This window comes from Cebidichthys violaceus, unplaced genomic scaffold (assembly GCF_023349555.1).
Source record: "Cebidichthys violaceus isolate CVI_PGR_0920_01 unplaced genomic scaffold, fCebVio1.0.p SCAF_3, whole genome shotgun sequence".
Taxonomy (NCBI): Eukaryota; Metazoa; Chordata; class Actinopteri; order Perciformes; family Stichaeidae; genus Cebidichthys; species Cebidichthys violaceus.
The window spans coordinates 10,833,712-10,853,255 of record NW_027176483.1 but is presented as its reverse complement, the minus strand read 5'-3'; the positions used below and the strand labels follow the sequence as shown (position 1 = coordinate 10,853,255).

General features: G+C 41.4%; 2 protein-coding genes and 1 long non-coding RNA gene across 10 annotated transcripts in view; 2 read left to right on the top strand and 1 right to left on the bottom strand.

Annotated features, from left to right (window-relative positions):
- mef2aa (myocyte enhancer factor 2aa) overlaps nucleotides 1–4,611 on the top strand; it is a 62,273-nt gene extending 57,662 nt beyond the window's left edge. For all 7 annotated transcript variants that reach the window (XM_068724205.1, XM_068724211.1, XM_068724208.1 and 4 more), the window contains 3 exons: nucleotides 376–505; nucleotides 653–776; nucleotides 967–4,611. In XM_068724205.1, the coding sequence (XP_068580306.1) occupies nucleotides 376–505; nucleotides 653–776; nucleotides 967–1,303 (591 nt within the window). In that variant the 3' untranslated portion in view covers nucleotides 1,304–4,611. The remainder of the gene's footprint in view (nucleotides 1–375; nucleotides 506–652; nucleotides 777–966) is intronic.
- A 2,592-nt stretch (nucleotides 4,612–7,203) lies between these two features.
- The window catches only part of LOC137881632 (multiple C2 and transmembrane domain-containing protein 2-like), a 32,675-nt gene continuing 20,334 nt past the window's right edge, over nucleotides 7,204–19,544 (top strand). Inside the window, exons 1-17 of one of the 2 annotated variants that reach the window (XM_068723647.1) lie at nucleotides 7,204–7,346; nucleotides 7,831–8,844; nucleotides 9,993–10,049; nucleotides 10,135–10,240; nucleotides 13,702–13,844; nucleotides 13,956–14,032; nucleotides 14,138–14,252; nucleotides 14,353–14,376; nucleotides 16,741–16,914; nucleotides 17,616–17,746; nucleotides 17,853–18,039; nucleotides 18,247–18,340; nucleotides 18,437–18,539; nucleotides 18,631–18,733; nucleotides 18,823–18,924; nucleotides 19,038–19,112; nucleotides 19,401–19,520. In XM_068723647.1, the coding sequence (XP_068579748.1) occupies nucleotides 7,843–8,844; nucleotides 9,993–10,049; nucleotides 10,135–10,240; nucleotides 13,702–13,844; nucleotides 13,956–14,032; nucleotides 14,138–14,252; nucleotides 14,353–14,376; nucleotides 16,741–16,914; nucleotides 17,616–17,746; nucleotides 17,853–18,039; nucleotides 18,247–18,340; nucleotides 18,437–18,539; nucleotides 18,631–18,733; nucleotides 18,823–18,924; nucleotides 19,038–19,112; nucleotides 19,401–19,520 (2,613 nt within the window). In that variant the 5' untranslated portion in view covers nucleotides 7,204–7,346; nucleotides 7,831–7,842. Of the gene's footprint in view, nucleotides 7,347–7,830; nucleotides 8,845–9,992; nucleotides 10,050–10,134; nucleotides 10,241–13,701; nucleotides 13,845–13,955; nucleotides 14,033–14,137; nucleotides 14,253–14,352; nucleotides 14,377–16,737; nucleotides 16,915–17,615; nucleotides 17,747–17,852; nucleotides 18,040–18,246; nucleotides 18,341–18,436; nucleotides 18,540–18,630; nucleotides 18,734–18,822; nucleotides 18,925–19,037; nucleotides 19,113–19,400; nucleotides 19,521–19,544 lie in introns of both variants that reach the window. The other variant, XM_068723646.1, reaches the window with a different exon arrangement.
- LOC137881634 (uncharacterized) lies at nucleotides 8,491–10,788 on the bottom strand. The gene is made up of 3 exons (XR_011103872.1): nucleotides 10,717–10,788; nucleotides 10,062–10,197; nucleotides 8,491–8,826 (listed from the first exon to the last, which is right to left on the bottom strand). It is a non-coding gene; the product is annotated as an uncharacterized lncRNA (long non-coding RNA).

The following is a 19,544-nucleotide window of genomic DNA, read 5'->3' as shown; positions in this document are numbered from 1 at the left end:
TTGTTTTATACATACACATATACTAAGTAAAATATATCTGGATGATATCATAAAATCCCATAAAAAGCACATCAGTTATTTCATGTCTCTTTCAGTGTTGTTATCTTCGTTTTGACATATTTGTAAAAACAAAAAACAAACTCAGCGATCAGAATATTGACTTCCATGAAGCTACACCACCACCTAGTGGCAGCTTTTATTATTACATTGATAACCCGGATTACCACGATATATACTGCATAGCACATGCAAATTTAAAACTTGCCTCTAAATGAAATGTCTTAAATGATGAGACAATGTGACCATTGCTTAGGATTAGAGTGTGTTATATTTTGGGTTTATGCATTTTCTTTGTTGTTTTTTTGTGTTTTGCAGAACACCCAGAGGATAAGCAGCTCCCAGTCCACCCAGCCACTGGGCACTCCAGTAGTGTCTGTCACCACCCCCAGCCTACCCCCACAGGGCCTGGTCTACTCAGGCATGCCCACCTCCTACAACCCAGCTGGTGAGTCTGGCCTTCCTCTCCCCTCAGACTGAAAACAACCGCCTCAACCGTACTACACACTGTTGTTTCTTGCTCTTTTCTCAGTGACACATGGTGTTGTAGCTGAAATAAGTTCCCACTGTGTTTGGCTGTTTTTGTTTTTTACAGAGTTCTCCCTGAGCAGTGCAGAGATCTCTTCCCTACAGGGCTTCAGCTCTCCTGGGCTCTCACTGGGCTCCATGTCGGCATGGCAACAGCATCAACTGGGCCAGGCAGCTCTTAATTCTTTGGTGTGAGTAACACACTTCCAAACAAAGGCACACTCTCCAGACGCCCTCACATAAATGCAACACCCACTGTGCTCTGTGATATCATGCTGAATCACACATCTACATATTCCTGGCTTCTCACGTTGCCGCGCTTCACATTTGATGTCTCATTTTCAGACTGAGCACAAAATGTCATGCTTATCTTCTCTGCAGTGGTGGAGGTCACCTACCTCAGGGCTCCAACCTCTCCATCAACACCAGCCAGAGCATAAACATCAAGTCCGAGCCCATTTCGCCGCCACGGGAGCGTGTCCCCCCATCTGGCTTCCCCCCTCAGCATCCGCAGCAAGGGTCCAGCCGACAGGAAGTCCTGGGACGGTCACCTGCTGACAGCCTCAGCTCCTCCTGTAGCTCTTACGACGGCAGCGATCGCGAGGACCACAGGCCAGACTTCCACTCCCCGTTGGGGCTGGGCAGGCCCCCTGCTGGCTCTGAGGACAGGGAGAGCCCCTCGGTCAAGCGCTTGCGCATGGACACATGGGTGACATAAAGAGCCCCGCTGAAGCCTCCAGTCACCAGCCAATCGGAGAGGGGGAGGGGTTAGACATGGAGATAAAAGAAAGAGCAAGGGTCCTTAAAGCTATCATTATGATGCTATTCAACTCCATTTCAATTTGTAAGATGACTGAGTGGCAAATGTTATAAGACGTGTCAGAACATATCTAAAGTAAATTCTCAAACTGATACAGTAAGATAAAAAAAAAAAAATCTCAGTTAGCTGGACTGAATGATATGCACAAGCAGGTGGTATCAGGTACTTGGTGCAATTCAGATGACATTTGCTGAAGAGAGATGTTCAAAGAAAATTGTTAAACAATAGGCGGTAGATAATTGTAGTCACTGGTCTAGTCAGACACTTACATGTAGTTGCTGTATTGCTGTTGTGCTCGCAAGTTGCAATCAATCAGAGAAAGTTGTGTTGCTTTCAGGCTGAGGACCCTTACATATGATGTTCACTGCAAGAACTATCTTTTAAAATCATGCTGTAACCACACAAGACCTTTATCTCAAGTGGCCTCTTGTAAGTTATTGATTCAGGAGATACAGAGAACACCGAGTTAATTAAGACTATACAGGAATTTGGATCGCACAGTAAATAATAACAGTTGAGACTACTTTAGTGAACAAATGAAAAATTACAGTTTTTTACTCAAGGTAAAAAACAAAATAGCAACCGAATTTATTGCAATAATGACATACTATTCATTTTATAATTTAAAAGAGTAGGATATATAAATGTGCAATTCAGATAATGCGAACCTGTCCAGTTGAGCTGGTGAGAAAATCAACATGTTCACATTTGTGTAACAGTTCATCAGTAATATAAGCCAAAGCTGTTCTTTTGTGTTGTTTTGTACAGTTGCTACAGTTTCCTAACATGTCACTCAAAGCACCATTTCTGTCATCAGTTTTAGTTTTTATTGTGCTTTATCGCAAACAGTGTAAAGTCGTATAAAACAGATCTTGAATCGATATCTAAAGCCATGAACATTTGCTGTTCTGTTTGTACAATTGATCATTTGAGCCAAACATTTTCTTTTGTTGTGTATATAGCGACTTTAATATATATCACCAGGGTGTGAGTACATACTGAATGTACTGTACCGACACCGTTTTCAAGAAAAGTATATTTTTGTGGATTTCAGCCAAGTTTACAAGAGTAGACCCTTAAAAAGTAGATCTTTCACTGGTCAATATTTGCTATTTTGTTAATTTTACTGTAATCTCTTCTAAATTGAATTATCAACATAACCTCCCATGTGTTTTAGTTCCAGATGGTCAATTAGTTTTTTTCCTCTCTTTATTAGTGATGACTGTTTGTCCTGAATACATTGTAATAGCAATGCTGTGAGGTTGAAGTTCCACTATTTTCTAACTTGTGAAGGATGATCACAAGGCTAGGGGAAATAGGGTTTCTTCCCTCCTATTGTAGTTGTATACCAGCAGCTGCTGAATGCACTGCCAACATTCAAACCCAAGGTCCCAGCCCCACACTGAAGAATAATCTATTGTTATTGCATGTAGCTCAACTGAAAGACATGTCATCTCTCAAGCCCTTTCCACTATCCTGTTATTGGTTCACTGAATTAAAGCAGAAGACAAAATGTGGCAGAAGTGGCCGCTGACCTTCACACAAAACTGATCATGCCTGTGCTAATACACATATGTGGTTGTAAATATCGCAGTCAGTCATAATTATGTACAGAAATACTCATGTGTTTCCTTAATTGGCCCCAGAAATTGTATCTTATATCAATGCCCTATTATTAGTAAGACTACTAAAGGCTTTAGGAGCCGGAAAAGTGAAAATCTGAAGGCGTTGAAGTCCTGTACGCAGAAGGTGTCGCGACGCTTTTATCACACAGAGACAGAGAGGGAAGAAAGGGGCTGTGACTTGTTTTCTTCTTCATCATCACAGGAGCAAATAATTCAGCAGCTAAATCAGAAACCCAATGTCATTGACTCCAATCTCACTGCTGGATTGCACACATTTGTATGAGAAGTTTGCTGTACGCGAAAGGTATCGCTCTGCATTCACCGGGATATATCTTGTGTGTGTTTCTGAGGTTTTTCCGCCCCATCATCAGCTCCATGGTAGTTCTCAATATACAACCGTAAGGATCTATGCAGTTTTAGCCCCAATTCACAGCACATATGCCGAATATGATGTCATTACAGGTCACGTTTAGGCCACAAAGCATCAGGAAGAAGAGCATCTGAGGATTGACTGTTAGCCTCTTATCCTGAAGTGCCACATCTGGAGGTTGCTGGACTACAAGTTACATATAATATATTTTATCAAATGATTGATTTGGATACCCCGGGGCAATCTCTTCATGTTCATATACATTGGTAGACATACTTTACATAATATGTAGTAATCCATAATGCAATCCAGTTTAACGAAGCAGGTGAAAATAGCAATAATAAATGACTACAACAAAAATAGTCTGCCTGTCTTGGCAGCTCCACCTCGTAGTTGAGTACATACTTTAGCACTTGATAACATATCAGGGAGTTTTGTAGTTTGTTGATCTATATGCACAGTTAGGAAATGCCTTATCCCAAAGAAAAATTATATTTCCATTTATATTTAATTTTCTCTTGTTTAAAAAGAAAAAAGACCAATGCAGATATCACTCAAACTTAACCAGACCTGCCTCTTCTCAGAAAAGACCCACATAAGAAAATGCACGGTGAATGCACGGCGATACAGTTCACGTTGCTCTTTTGGTCCATGTTCAAATTGTGCACAACTGATGAATGTGAAAGGAAAGGGTAATCAATGCACCTGTAGAGGACTTTCTTCACTTTGCTGTGTAAAAGTACACTGCTTTGCTTCTTGGCTTTTATAAACAGAACTATGTGTTTGGTAAGTGTTTGTAGTTGATAGTTCACTTAAACTAAAGAAGCTGTTTTCGGTTTGATTGCTCAGACCGTTTGGCGGCACAAGCTGGACTTTGTTGCCAATATTGAAATTATTTGTTTCAAAATTTAAAGAAATTTTAAGTTAACATTTTCTTTCCCTTGAATGTGTTATTTTATTTTCATCATACAATAAATATTCAAGTGAACTTTTTATTAAACAATTAAGATACTATGCTAGATATTGTTGTACAAAATTTGTATTCTTCACAAAAGTACAAATATTGGCTTTTAATGTGTAATTTAGGTTATCTCTCTTATTCTGTATAAAATGAAGTAAACAACTCTTGCATAGAATTTGTTCTCCTGTGAAGTCCCAAACAGTAGAAACTGTCAACTTTATTAAACACCTCAGTGTATGCTAAATCTGAACTCAATGTCTGTTCATCTTTGAATGTTGCCTTGAAATTGCATTTCTCTTCATTGCATGCATCAACCAGTGCACTGAGAACACTGCCATTGTGACAGTGAAGATCTTCATCTTACTGACTATATGTAAGAACATTCTTTGACCCAATCTTTCAATGAAATAATCAAATCATGTTTATTTAATAAAATAGCGCTGCTTAATTTATTGTAATTGTAATTTTACACATGCTGGATTAATGGCTCCATGCAGTGTGGCAGCCAGTGGTGGGAGAAGTGCTCAAATAAAACTGCTACAGTGTTGAATATTTAATTACAAGCTAAAGTCTTGCACTTAAAATCTTAAGTAAAATTGTATTATCAAAATGTAAAAAAGGAGTTCCAATTATAAGAGTAATATATTGTCATAGAAATTATATTATTGGATTATTATACTATGGTTTCACATGTAAGCAGCGTGCTGATATTCAAACTAGATTTTATAGTTATAGTTCATTTTAAGTGATTTATACAAGAGCCTATATGGATGGGTAGTTTTAGATGTTTTGAATATTAATACCATAAAATGAAAATACTTATTTTTGTATTATACTTAATTATTTTTGTAGGATACCTTAACATTACTCTTAATTACAGTGTTTGACTAAATGTATGTAATTACTTTTCAACAGTGGTGACAGCAGCACTTGTCTAAACCTAAAAAAATGTTTATCTTCTTTTCATACGGCACATAATAAAGAGACTGATACAGATTAAATGCAAGAAACATACTATTGAGACAAAAGTGTTTCCGCAGGTGACATCTAGTGATATTTTATTTTAGAACAGTTTTGCAAGACGACCTCGTGTATTTCCACAATATCGCCAGCAGGAGACACTGTAGTACAATGCATGACACAGAGCTGCAGATGGATGGCCTGGCGATACATCATGCTAAGATGAGTTAATTAAAGGTAAGTTCAAACAGCTGGAGATACTGGAACAGGTAGCTATCGTTAGCCTAGCTTTTGAGTTGGGTTGAACCTGTAAGTCGGTCTTTACAAAAAGAAAAGAGAAGGCTAAGTTTCAGCATTTCAAGAACAAACATTTCACAATTCACGGCGACTTTCAACTGTTGTGTTAACAATGTAAAATGTGCTTGAATTCAAAGGTGAGAAATATCGTGAACCCTCATGAAATATGATGTATTGCTTCACAAACAGTAACTTTACCTTTGCTGAGTTAAAGTTATCCAAAGGTGTAAAAGTTCATTTCACTACTTATGCTGGACTTAATTAGCATTTTCTCCATTGTGGTATTATAAACATTTTAACTAAAATAAATTGAGTAGAAAAACCCTGCGAGACAAGCAGGGGTCAGCTGTGTAATTGACAACCTCAATCTTTCAGTTGTTTTCCGTGTGAAGGAGGCCTTGTATGTGCGTCACTCAGTAGATTTGTCCCCAAGTGCATGTACTTGGCTTCCTGTCCATCAAAACCAGCTGTGCTGCAGTCTGGACTAGGTCCAGTGTGCATGTGTAGAGTAACCAAGCCGGGTTTTGGGCTGTTTGAGTTGTGTGAGGAGGAGGTTGACAGGCCACCTGCCACAGGGGCTTGCCCTGTTCAGATCCTCCAGCTCTGCCTTTCAACTGGGAGCCAAGTTGGGGTTCTTTCATGTGGGCCTGATCTCCTTAAGACACCAGCAAATATTGAACAAGACTCAGTCCAGACTCAAACACATCTGTTGTCATATAGTCTCCACTGTTGGGCACAGACCAGGAGAGAGAGAGAGAGAGAGAGAGAGAGAGAGTGAGAGTGAACACCAGTGGGTCTGTTGCATTAGCTTCGATGTGTGGACAGAAAGCTATAGTTTATACTTTGCAAACACCAATGCTCACTTTTGACGAGCTTAGGCTAAACCATGTTCCTCTGTAAACAAACATGGGGCTGTGTGAGAGAAATGGAGTTTTGGTATGACAAGGCAACCGCCGACTGCCAGATTCGTGCTGAAGATCAGAGATGAGATAAGACGAACAGATAGCCAACATTTCATATGCCTCAGTCATGTTGTAGAATCCATCAGTCGTATTGTGGGACCGTTTTGGACAGATAAGAAGGACGGTTGTATTGTAGAATTAGGGTAGATTATGGAATTAAGTATTTTTCTCAAATACTTGGAGCTATAAGAGAACACATATTAGAGGAAGTGTAGCGCATGTGAGTCTTAAAACAGACAAATAGCCTCACAAACGCAAATAAATATTCAAATCAACAATAAACAGACTGCAGGCGACAAGCAAACTGTGGGCTGAACTGTTTCGTCACGGTGTTGGTGCCTCACTGTGCATTTAATCTCCAGCCACTGTGTCTTTATTTATATATATATATATATATATATATATATATATATATATATATACACACACACACACACACACACACTCAATATTTGTTGTCGGATTCACAACTAAAGTCAGACTGTATGTAGCTCTATCCATTACAAAAAAAAAAACGTGGGTATGTCACAACACTCTCAGAGTCGTTGAAACTCACCTTGTGTGACTGGAATGGGCAGTTTCACCCAGTTTCGCCTCGCCACCAATCACCTGCCCTGAAAGTTGCCAGGAAGCAGGAAACTGCATGTTGTGCTGCCTGGGACAACTTTTCTTTGACTTCCTAGTTAGGATGGTTGAGATGCCTCTCGGTGGAGACTGATTCAGTCTGTGGCTTCCTCAAGCTGTTCGGCCGAGGTCGACTTGACAGGTATAGTACCGTGCTTTTGTTATCTGAATTCTACTGTTTTTGTGAGATCAGATATTTGCTTGTCCCGCTAATGATAAGATTATTCCAGGATTATTCTATGATGTAGCCTCCACCTATTTTTGGTTTAGCTGAGTTAATTAAGTCACGCGTAGGCATTGTTTTATTACAATAGGTGAAGGCAGAAAATTGGCCTCAGATCCTGTGTTGCTACTTATTGAACTACTGTACACCACGTACATAACATTATAAAATGTTATTTAATAAATCAGGCAGGAAAATAGGACATAATAGGAAAATATATTGTTGAAGATGTGTTTATAACCTTTATCAGTGGTTACCGCTAGTACATTTTACATTTGGCCGTTCAGCCAAATATCATCTTTACTGAGTCTACTGCTCATAGGAAACCGTGCTGCATTTCCGTAGGCCTGTAAACATGTAAAATAAGGGATCTTGATCTCACTGTTTTTTTTTCTTCTGAAAGTTATTATTCAAGATGGAAATCAAGAAAAAGAACTTCTTGGAGAACCTTCGTCTGAAAACGAAGTTGGTGAACCTGAAGAAGCCGGGGAAGAAGGCCATCTCCAAGCAGGGCAGGAAGCTGGCCCATCGGCGCAGCATTTCTGTCCCAGACCTACGGTTTGTTCCAGGTGAAGCGTTTTCTTCAGACAGCAACTTGGCGCCCACTCCTTCTGATGCCATCTACTTCGGCAACTCCCCTGGTCGGAGTGATACTGATTCTGTGGCGAGTGGCTCGATTGCTGATGGACCGCTTTACACAGACAAACCGAGCGATTCAGTCCCAGACTATAGACTCAGAGTTCCCACAGGTCGCACAAATGCTGCTTTGAATAGAGTAAGTGCACCAGTGGGATTGAACTGTTACGAGGAAATTGATGGTGTGATTAATTCCCGCTCACAGAACAAGGTGGCCTTTACTCAAGAAGGTCTGTATGCACAAGTAGACAAAAGACCCAAGGAGAATGCAGCGAGATTTACTTTTGACCCTATTGCTGCACCGAGATCTGTTTTTCCCAAGGCACCTTCACCAAGACCAGACCACGTAGAGAGACAGAGTCTGTCTGGTGAAGACGCCCCAGGAGACAGAGTGCGCTCAGGTACTGTCGCTGCATTATTGGCCAGAGCAAGCTCAATGGGCGACCAAATTAACCCGTACACAGACAAGAGGACCACATCATTTGAGCCTAGAAAGTCATCGTCTGAAAAGGGAACTCCGCCAACAATCAGAGTGAATGCTCCCGCAGCCACGTCTCTGATGTTAGGTACCCTGTGTACTCCTGCGGAGAGTGCAGACGGCACCTCTTTGGACTCTGCCTGTGGCAGTCCCACCGAGGAGCGAGTCAACATGCCCTGGACGACGGACTCGGAAGAACTGGACAGAGAACTCTACTCTCCCTTTTTGATGAGAGAGTTTGTGACCGAAGAGACTCTTCTGGAACAAGCCCAGGCTGAGGAGGCCCTGGAAGAAACAGCAGAGGTCAGTTTTATTACCAGTGTATTTACATTACATGTAGAATAAGATGATCCTAATCTCAGATGAAGTCTGCATGTAATGTAGACTATGTTATTTAAAATTTGTATCCAGATGTCAAACTTGTGATTTCCTTTTACAGCGATAAATCAAACAAATGGAAATCCAAAGTAATCCAGTCCTGTGCATGTACATTAACTTTTAGAGCCCCTACTCTTGTAGAAATTTCAATGGAAGTGATAATCTCATAGGAATTCGATACAAGTATGCAAGCTCTAGTGCTCTAGTCAATAGCATGTAATGTATTCTCACAGTGGTTATAGCGGCACACTTTTATTTCACTTTCAAATGGCGTGGTTTGGTTTTTCACCCACTAAAGCTGTTATGTTATCAGTGGCGAATGGCATGAAAGCCACATTCCTTTTCTAAACCTGAGCTTAGACTTATGGGTTTATTACACTGTATCCCTGTAGCACTGACACAGAGACATCCTTTATAAGCCTGTTGTGACAGTAACTATTCAGTCTGCTGGTGCTACATATCAAAATCCTCTGCAGATGGTTGGTGTTAAATGTAAAGTGACTTTATACAGCCGTTGGTTACAGCTGACTTTTGTGTCTTCTTTTGTCTGGATGCCTTTTAGATACCAGTTGAAAACCTGTAGTACTAGTTAGAGACACAATGGGCAGGGAGTGGTCTACTAAAAGTACTCAAAGGGTCTGATAATATCTTTTTACTGCTGTTAGCAGTGTTTACATTCTGTAGTCACATTGGTTGTCTCCCTAAAATACATTCTTCATAGTCATGAGTACATATTTTTAAGATTGAAGCTGTGCACACATCTACTTTAGACATCTCATCTTCACTACATTACATTACAGTTATTTAGCTTTTATCCAAAGCGACTTACAATTCAGTATCTATCTATCTATACAGAATTGAACAACAAGATTGCTACGGGAGCAAATTTTGGGGTTAAGTGTCTCGCTCAAGGACACATTTACATGAGACTAGCATAGCAGGAGCCGGGAATCAAACCGCCGACCCTCTGATTGAAAGACGGCCCTGCTCTCCACTTAGCCAGGGACACTACTTTGTTAAGTGTTTGTATTCTGATGATTCATAAAATGTCATTACATCCTTTTTCCGTGTAGATGTCCAGTGAACCGTGTGATTTCTTTGATGAAAATCAAGATCCTCTGGAAAACCCTGTGAGTACTCACTGGATTGCCCTTTGAAGTATGCCAAGCATTTGGTTTAAGAAAGTGTGTAAGAGTGAATTGTTCTCCAACGCAGGTTCTGTCAGCAGGGCCTGATGTCCAAGCACCCCCGTTGCAGAGATACCTCCTGAACATCAACCTGAAGCAGGGAAAGAACCTGGTCATCCGAGACAAGCGCTCCGGTATGTCCAAAACCTGCAGGGTGGTCCATATGTCCTGATCTGTTACAACCTGTAAGACAAGAAGCTGCCTCGCTTCGATCTCGAGAAGATAATTACTAACCCTTGACAAGCTAACATCAAACTGTTCTTTTAAATGTGGGGAAACAATACTTACATCATTACAGTGACGTGCGGTGAGGTTCGTGGCTGGTGAGGCACTGACTTTCAGAGTCAGATAACAAATATATGAACCCAATAGAGTAGCGTAAATCACCATTCAATTGTCAGCTTGCACATTGACTACTGGTTGTTTTTCATATTTCATATCAGCATTATTTACACACACATAGGTAAGGTACATATTTGATTCTACCGAAAGCGTTTCAGAAGCGGAGCGCTCGCGGGCTCCACCCGCGAAAATCGCGAGATCCCGCGATAATCTGTGTAACAACACGGATGTATAAAAAGAACAACAAACACATAAAAGGTTACTTTACCTGTCCGACGTTGAATTGCTGTTGATTTGGTCATATTTCCTTGTTTTTTGAGACATTTTTAAGCTTAGATATTGAATCTTACATTTTTGTGGTCAAATCAAAATATAAGAGGAAGAAGAAAAGTGTAGAAGAAGAGCAACGACAGAACAAGCAGAAACCCGACCCGTGGGCTCTCGCACGCCCTCTTCTTTGAGACAGAGGTACTGTTTGCCCCTCTGTGCTTTTTCACTGTGGTTTCTGTCAGATCAGCAAGATTAAATATGTTCTACACAGACGTGAAATACATTACATATTCTATGTAAAGAAAGGACATATAATAAAAGTGTCTACAAATATTACAGTGGTGACAAACAATGAGAAAGGAAAAGACACGCGCTCAACCCAGTTAGTGAGGGATTCACAGTCTGAGGTGAAGAACAGCTCGTCGCTGCCTCACCTCACGTGTCTCCTCTGTTTGAACAGGACATGCTCTAATTCAGAGATTCTGATTATAAAAATGCTTGAAATGATTGGAATCATACAGCAATTACATTTATAGCACAGATCAGTAGAGAAGTATTAATATTTATTTTATTTTATCATTATTTGTTTTTTACTTTTCATGATGACAGGTGGGGCTCTGCCTCACTTGCCTCCCCTGACTGCATGTCCCTGTTACAGATCAAGAGATACCAGTTCAGGTTTCTTTGACTTCCTAGAGGAGTGCAGTTATTTGTTTTTTGGCTTGTGGCTACAGCTAAAGGAGGAGCGTTGGATGAAACACAGCAGGTACATACACCTTGTTAATCTTGTGTTTATGAGCCAACCAGACAGCTGACAGTAGTATATGTGTTATTGTGTATAAAGGAGACGAACTGTGTTCAGTTAACGCTTGTGTTCGCTTTTGAGGATGACTTCTCAAGGCGTGTGTGTGTGTGTGTGTGTGTGAGAGAGGAAAAACAAAAATACTAGATAGGTATGCAGTCAGACCAGTATGACAAAAGACACACTGCACTGGGCTAAAGCATAATTATGTTGTGTTATGATCTGTACGTGGAATCACTGCTATTGCAACTCATTTTATTAATATATTCATCCTAAAGTAGCTGTAATTTTGTTTGGTTGTAATTATTATTAGTCATATGCAGATATAGAATCAAGCATGAACTTTTAAAGATGGTCTGGATTCTAACACATGTGACTGAGTTGATTTTAATAACTGGATGATTTGTTAAGAGTTGATTATACATGTATGATGATTTTGATCAGTGAGAGAGAGAGAGAGACAGAGAGAGACAGTGTGATCTACAGATATCAGCTAATCTTGACCCCTCTGAGGTTCAGGGGAGTTTACTTTGGGAAAGCAGCGACCTCATGTGGCCAGAAGTGGAATGACAACAGGAGAAAATTCATAGATGGCTACAATGTACTCTATTAATCCCAAATTAGGAAATGTTGTGTTACAGTAGCAGGTTATCCACAACAACAGTAAATACACAGTAAATATACATAGCAGCACTAGATATGTACATCTATAGAATACAAAATATTTAGAATATAGTAGAATAAACTATAAATATACCAAACTACAATAACAATAATTCATTTTTAACATAGGATAACATCCTAGATACATTAGACGTATGTGGGCATTTTTTTGGACTATAATGATGTGCAAATTCACCATGCGCAGGTTATTAAAGCGCAAAACAGAGTGAAGGTTTAGACAGAAACTATAAAGCTGAGAGTTGTCTGTTAGACAGAGATGAGGGGTTGTAGAGGATGTTCATGGTTGGTCTTAAAAACGCTAAGTGTTTGCTATTTACCGGAAATTTTTTAGACTTAAATAATTAAGTCTAATTAAATAATTCACATCATGTAAGAAAGAATAGTTAAAACTGGTCATTTTAGACTCTGCTGTAGCCCCTGTAGCTTTGGGATATCACTGTACAGCCACACAGTGAAAGGACTTCCTTCTTGGAATGACGCTTCGCTGTGTTTTTCCCTGCTTGGTGGCAGAGGACCCTCCCAGCCCAGTGCCCTCCTCCCTGCTAGTTGAGACCTTACTTTCCCTGACAAGATGGCACCATGATGATGCAATCCCCACACGCCCCCTGTCTCTCCACTGTTTGCCCAACAATCAACACCGTGCCAAAGGCTCACCAGTGGCATACATTGTCATTACATATTCTGAAAGGACCCACGCCACCAGCCCCCCCTTCCTCGGTTTTTGTTCTCCCCTTTTTTCCCATTAATTTCCATCGTCACCGTTCTCAGTCATGCCAGAGCTTTTCTCCTTGCTAGCTGCCACATTCTCCTCCTGTCAAGTTGCCTGGAGGTTTCCCTGTCACAGGCTGGCAGGGTGGAGCTGCTGTGGGTCCTGCCTGCCTTTGCGAGATGTTCATTTGGAGTGGGGAGCTGACAGGCCTGACAGCCCATCCCCACAGGGCCTTTGTCATGTGATTCAAGCCTCCCTGCAGGCTCTCTCAAGCACCCCCTTTATTCCCCTATACAAATGAAGGCATGGGACTGGCTTTCATTTTTTGGCCAATCTGCATGCAATTGCAGAAACAAAGAAGTCCCATACCCCCACCCCACTTGCAGACAGACTTTCTTAACAGGCTTGGGAGATTAACACTGGTTGCTTCTAGATTTTTGGTTTCTGGTTCCCTCATGCTGGCGAGTGTTTCTACTCTTTCACAATTAAACAGTTACATCCCTATGCTTTTACCATGTGTGGGGGGCACCCCCTCCTCACATATTTCAGTCTCTCACACAACCAGCATGGGGGAAGGGTGTGTGTGTGTGTGTGTGTGTGTGTGTTTTCATATACAGTGTACATTTTTAAAGTATAAATATGTTCCACACAAAGTAAACATATTTTGCTTTTAATAATTCACTGTTTGTATGTAGATCAGTGTTTGTGCACTGTGGTTAAAGGTAATCTCCACTTGTGTCACACAACATTATCTGGCTAATTTGACATTTTTTGTGTTTAATTCTAAGGGACCAGTGATCCTTATGTGAAGTTCAAACTTGAAGGAAAGCAGTTCTATAAAAGCAAAGTGGTTTATAAAACCCTGAATCCACGGTGGAACGAGTCCTTCTCCCATCCTCTTCGAGACAGAGACCATGCCGTGGACGTACGGGTAGGCGTTGTTTGTTTGAATAGAAGTGCACTATCTAACAATTCAATAGTGATCCTGTAGCAACACATACAATTTCTGTTTATTTACTTAATATTTGTAATATTGTTGCAGGTCTACAATAAGAATCGGACCACTGATGAGTTCATGGGCTCCAGCACTATTGTTCTGAACAATCTTGAGTTGTACAAGTGAGGAATTTATCCTAATATTCTATTTTAAGGAATAGCTCATCGTAAGGATATTTATAAGTGGTCCTCAGTTATAATCTTAATGTCCGTTCTGTCTCTTCACAGAACCTATGAAATGGAGCTGCAGCTTGATGATCCGAAAAGTAAAGAAGATGACATGGGAGTGATTGTTGTGGAAGTCTGCTTAATGTTTAGAGACGCCACCGTCAAAAGAAGCCCAGTAAGAGTGTTTCTGATAAAGGCAGTATTTGTTGATGCAGTTCTGTCCCCAGTATTACCTGAATTGTTTGTACTGATTCATGTATTTTATTTTCCCATAGAGATGGCCAGTAAGGAAGAATAAGGTATGGATTTGTATATCATTACTTTTTTAACTTAACTTTATTCATTTCTAAGTTGTATCCGGAATGCCACCCTGATTCAGTGTTACAGTTTACACGGCTGTGCTCCCGGTTCCCCTGATGTAAAGCACTAGGGGGCAGTAGCTCACTGTACTATGGAGCAACAAAGAATGAGGTGTATGCTCAGGACTCAGGCTTTTGGGTGCAACCTTGGTTTCAGCACAGCCTATTTCTTTTGTGGTTTCATAGTGAACCTTTTTTGCAATGCATATTATTTTCAGTGGTATCATTTGCTGTGGAAAAAAAAAGTGATGCAATATTACATTCTGATCAAAACCAAAATAATAATATTGACTGAATATGTTGTCATGAAAGAGCCCTTAGATGGATCTTATAAAGCAGTATTTGGTTTTGTAGTAAACAAAGTTCCGTATCCTCTCAAGTGGTTTTCAATATATTGCAGCTGTAATTAGATTCAGAGTGAAATAGGAGGGTTGCTGTTTGGGACTCACACTGCAGCGAGTGGGTTTATATTCACACCTATGTAGTCACTACATCTGCCACTGTTCAGTCTCTTGATGGTCCAGTAGACAATCTCAATTTGAAATTAGATGACAAAGGAATGAAGCCATTTTCATCCACATTGTAGGTTATCCACTACAGATGGTTAAAGATACTCAAAGGGAGACAGAAATGTGTGATGGGACTCTTCACAATGTTCGGCTGCCTAAATCACAGTGCTAATTTAACAATGTAACAATGCCATTTTTTTTCCCATTTCATTTTTGACAAACGTACAATATCTTATTGCATTTAACACCTATCCTGGAAGTGCTGAATACCAAGCTCTTACAGCTCCACTCCCCCTCTTTGTGAACATCGTTTTCTCCCTCTGTGTTACCACCACAGAGACAGGGAATGGCAAGTGCCTAAGTAAAACTCTGCTGTGTGATAGTGTTTCAAACAGGAGGGGGGCGTATGGGAGAAGTGGGAGGGGGGGGGGGGGGGGGGGGCGCTCTGCTGTTCGAGGCATGTTGCCAGTGTGGGATGCCTAAGATCGGCACTGCTGATAATTCCCAGGCATAGCGGGCAATAACCCAGATGTTAGGATGTAATATCACAGCTGTGGATGGACAGTGCTGAGGTGCTCGCCAAATGGACCTGGGTCTGAGCTCATCGTGCTTGTCCCCATGCTGTCCCACCATATGGAAGCAATCGCACAGCCCTTTTAGGACCAGGAATAGATTCTCTTTAGGGGCCACTTACAGTTAAGTGGAATTGTTTTATTGGCCGCTGAGATAGAAATGTGTCCAAGATAAACACTTGGGATGACTTGGCTGAGGCCTGTTTTATATCGCTCCTCCACTCCCTCTGTTCCTCTTCTTTTGAAGGGGGCTGATATTTATAGGGCTGTGCCTGTGGTATTCCATGTTAATTCAGGTCCCAGAGATGTGCTTTGATCCCCTCCGGATTGGGTGGCAATGTGGGTTGTGACCCCGCAGTGAGGAGGAGGGGCCGGAGTGGCAGGGGAGTTGTAGTGGGGCTGTTTGAAGCGGCGTCGCTGGGGCAGTCGAAGGAGCTGGGCAATCAAAGAGGCTGGAGCAGATTACGGTCCTGCTCTTTAATTACAGTCAGCCCTACACAACCTCTCCGCTGTTTGTTTTTACAGCCCTGGCCTATCACCGCATGGCCTCATGGGAACTCTAACATGGATACATATCAAGGCCTCTCTCTCTCACTCCCTCTGTGACACACGGCAGGAGAAGTGGATTGTTTGCCGGGCTTGTCCTTGATTTCCAAAAAATCCTCAAATGCACAACATCTTTTTTTAGTTTTGTAGACAGATTTAGTTGAAACTATTTGTTATTTTGCTGGTTAAATAAATATTAGATGAATTTGCCAACATGCTGTAAACTCTGATGCTGGCCATACATACTGCATGTATGCATAATTTGCTGATGAGAGAGAGCTGTGCGGTTTGCATCATTACTCACTGCTGCCTGCTGTCTCTTGTGCAGTATGCCAAGTGTCCTGCCTCCCCACACTCAGTCTGGGAGCCAGTGATGAGTGGGACTGTCACAGCCAGGGACATCTGGCTGCTCGCTGACGTTCCTCTCTTCCTTGCTCTCCAGGAGCCTCCATGGTGTGGCTTACCTGTCAGTAGAGATGTGGTAATGTGCTCCAACAGAGATGTGCTGTATTGTGTGCACCTTTTGTCCTACTTTCATACACTCTGTGAACATGATGACGTGCCAGGCTGAGGCAGGAGCAGGTAAACATAGGGGAGAGCGCAGAGCTTGCGCACACATTGAGCTTAAAAAAACAACAAAAACTTCTACTCTCTGTGTACCCTTTGGCCTGCAGCAGAACCAGGCCGCAGCATCCTCGCGACCAGCTGAGACGCAGAGAAATCTGCTGAAGAACCAGATGTGGACTGGGGTGCTTGGTATCACCTTGGTGGAGGGACAGGACCTGCCGCAGCACGGACACGGGGACATTTACGTCCGCTTTCGTCTCGGTGATCAGAAGTACAAGAGCAAGGTTGGACTTGTTTTTTAAAAGTCTTTCTTTTTTCCTACTTCTCCTACACTCCCTTTTCTCATGCTCCTGTGTCTTTTTAATGTCTGCTCTTTATACTTCACGTCTTTCTTCCCAGCCCCTATCTCTTACTTCCCCGCTTCTCTCGCTCAGCAGGTGCCTGTCAGTGACTCACCTCCACCTTGGCTCACTGGGCCATGGCAGAGGCAGCTCATTAGACTGGGCAAGGCTGCCACTCACTTCTCCCTGTGCCTCGGGTGCTGGGCTTCATTGCCTTCATTTGCATACCCAGCATGCCCTGTTCATCTACCTGTACTTGTTGGCCTCCCCCCTGATGATTCTATGGTGCACTTGTCTCGTGTTGTCGTGTCATTTCTTTGTAAACCTCTCTGCTTTCCTCTCTGCTTGTTTGTTTGTTGGACAAAGCTGATTCTAATTGGAAGCTGTCAGTGTTTACAATCCCAGAGTGGCTACTGAGGTGTACACATACAAGCACACACAAATAGAGGCGCATACACACAACACACCTCTCTTTCTCCTCTCCTGCCTTGTTCTGCCTGGACTGAATGAAGACTTAATCCACCTGTCATGCAGGAGCTGCTCAGTCTGATAATGCATTAAACCTGATGTTGTGTCAAAGTGTTTGTGTGCATGTGTTTCCATGTTACTGTGTGTGCTGAACCTGTGTCTTAACTGCCCTTTAGAACATTTGCATTCAGGCCAATCCACAGTGGAGAGAGCAGTTTGACTTCAATCAGTTTGAAGATAACCAGGAACCTCTGCAGGTGGAGGTGTACTCCAAGAGAGGGAGGAAGGGTGAGGAATCATGGGGGATGTGAGTATTTCCTGCTGGGTAGTGCAAGTTTTGCTCACATTTGCTCCTCCACAGAACCAGTTTGCCTTGTGTGTTTCAATGGAACTATTTTCCTTTTGTGTCTCAGGTTTGAGATTGACCTATTGAGACTTCCACTTAATGAGAGGCAGCTCTACACTCATGTGCTGGACCCAGGAAAGGGCAGCCTGGTGTTTCTGGTCACCCTTAGACCCTGCTGGGGAGTCTCCATCTCTGACATCGAAACAGCTGCCTTGGAGAAGCCTGATGAGAGAGAAGCGGTATTGGAGAAATTTGTAAGTTCTATTCTAGTTTTATTTTTTATTTTTATGTGACATATTGGGATAACATCCTATTCCCTTTTCGAGGTTAATGTCAGCTTATTCAGTAAGAAATACAAATATCTCATATGGATTTCATAAAGTGCTGGTGGTACATTTATTAATCATGCTCATAAAAAGAGTTTAGAATAACACGTTTTTAATATTTTCTTTTTTTCCCAGAGCTTAAAGAACTCACACAAGTGTGTGGGGGAGGTTGGCTTCCTTCAGATCAAAGTTGTAAAGGCAAATGATCTTCTTGCCACAGACCTCAATGGTAATCGTTAGAACTACTCACTTTTGTTTTCTATCATCATGGTTGTGGCTATTTTTTTTTTTTAAACAACAAATAACTCTTCATTATCATTTGCAGGAAAAAGCAACGCTTTTTGTGTTGTGGAGCTCGGTAACAGCAAACTTCAAACTCACACAATCTACAAGACCCTCAATCCGGAGTGGAACAAAGCCTTTACATTGTAAGCAGGACATCTGGAAAAAAAACATCCTTTTTATTTTGTGTTGTATATTTTAATGTGAATAAAGTGTTTCTTAACTCTTATGTTACAGCCCAATAAAGGACATTCATGATGTGATAGAGTTGACTCTCCTTGATGAAAATGGAGACAAAGCCCCAGACTTTTTAGGGAAAGTGGCCATTCCATTACTGACAGTAAGTTTGTTTATTATCAGCCACCACATTACTACTGTGACAGGATTAAGTTGGTCTTACATATTAATATCTGATTTTTTTTCTGAAAGGTTCAGAATGGGCAGCAGATATGCCTGTTCTTGAAGAAAGAAGACTTGGGAAATACATCAAAAGGAACCATCACACTGGTGCTGGAAGTGATCTACAACAAAGTAAGGATCAAACTAAATATGTTCAAGCCTGTTAGAAAGATGATTATATTTCATATCATATAGCAGGAAGTGTGTTAAACTGCAGTGTTTATTGCTGCCTTCTTTTGTCCCAGGTCAGAGCTGGTATCAGAACCTTCAAACCAAAGGAGACCAAATTAACGGAGGAAAACCTGAAGTTCTCCAAAAAGGTCATCTCTATTGATGTTTTTAGCAGAATTTAGCAGATGGAACAAAACGGCTTGCCAGTGTGTTCTCCTCACATCCCAATAGTAAAGTATCCACAACAAAGCTACACACGGTCGCAGTTTGGATCGGACATAGTCAAACTCATTTGTTTAATTGGCTTTAAACATCTAACTTCACAAGTAGCAAATAAGGGATTGTAAAGCTCATTGAACCTCATTGCAAAGTCATAAACATTATGTCCAGTATCAAACGATACTAACCGGTGTTTTGTTCCAATTATTTCCCATTAGGTTCTTGCCCGGAATATATGTCGGGTTCGAAAAATCAGCACAGCAGTTCTGTACACGTTACAGTACATTAAAAGCTGTTTTCAATGGGAGAGCACGCAACGGAGTCTAATAGCCTTTCTGGTAAGTCATTGCCTCACGTTAATG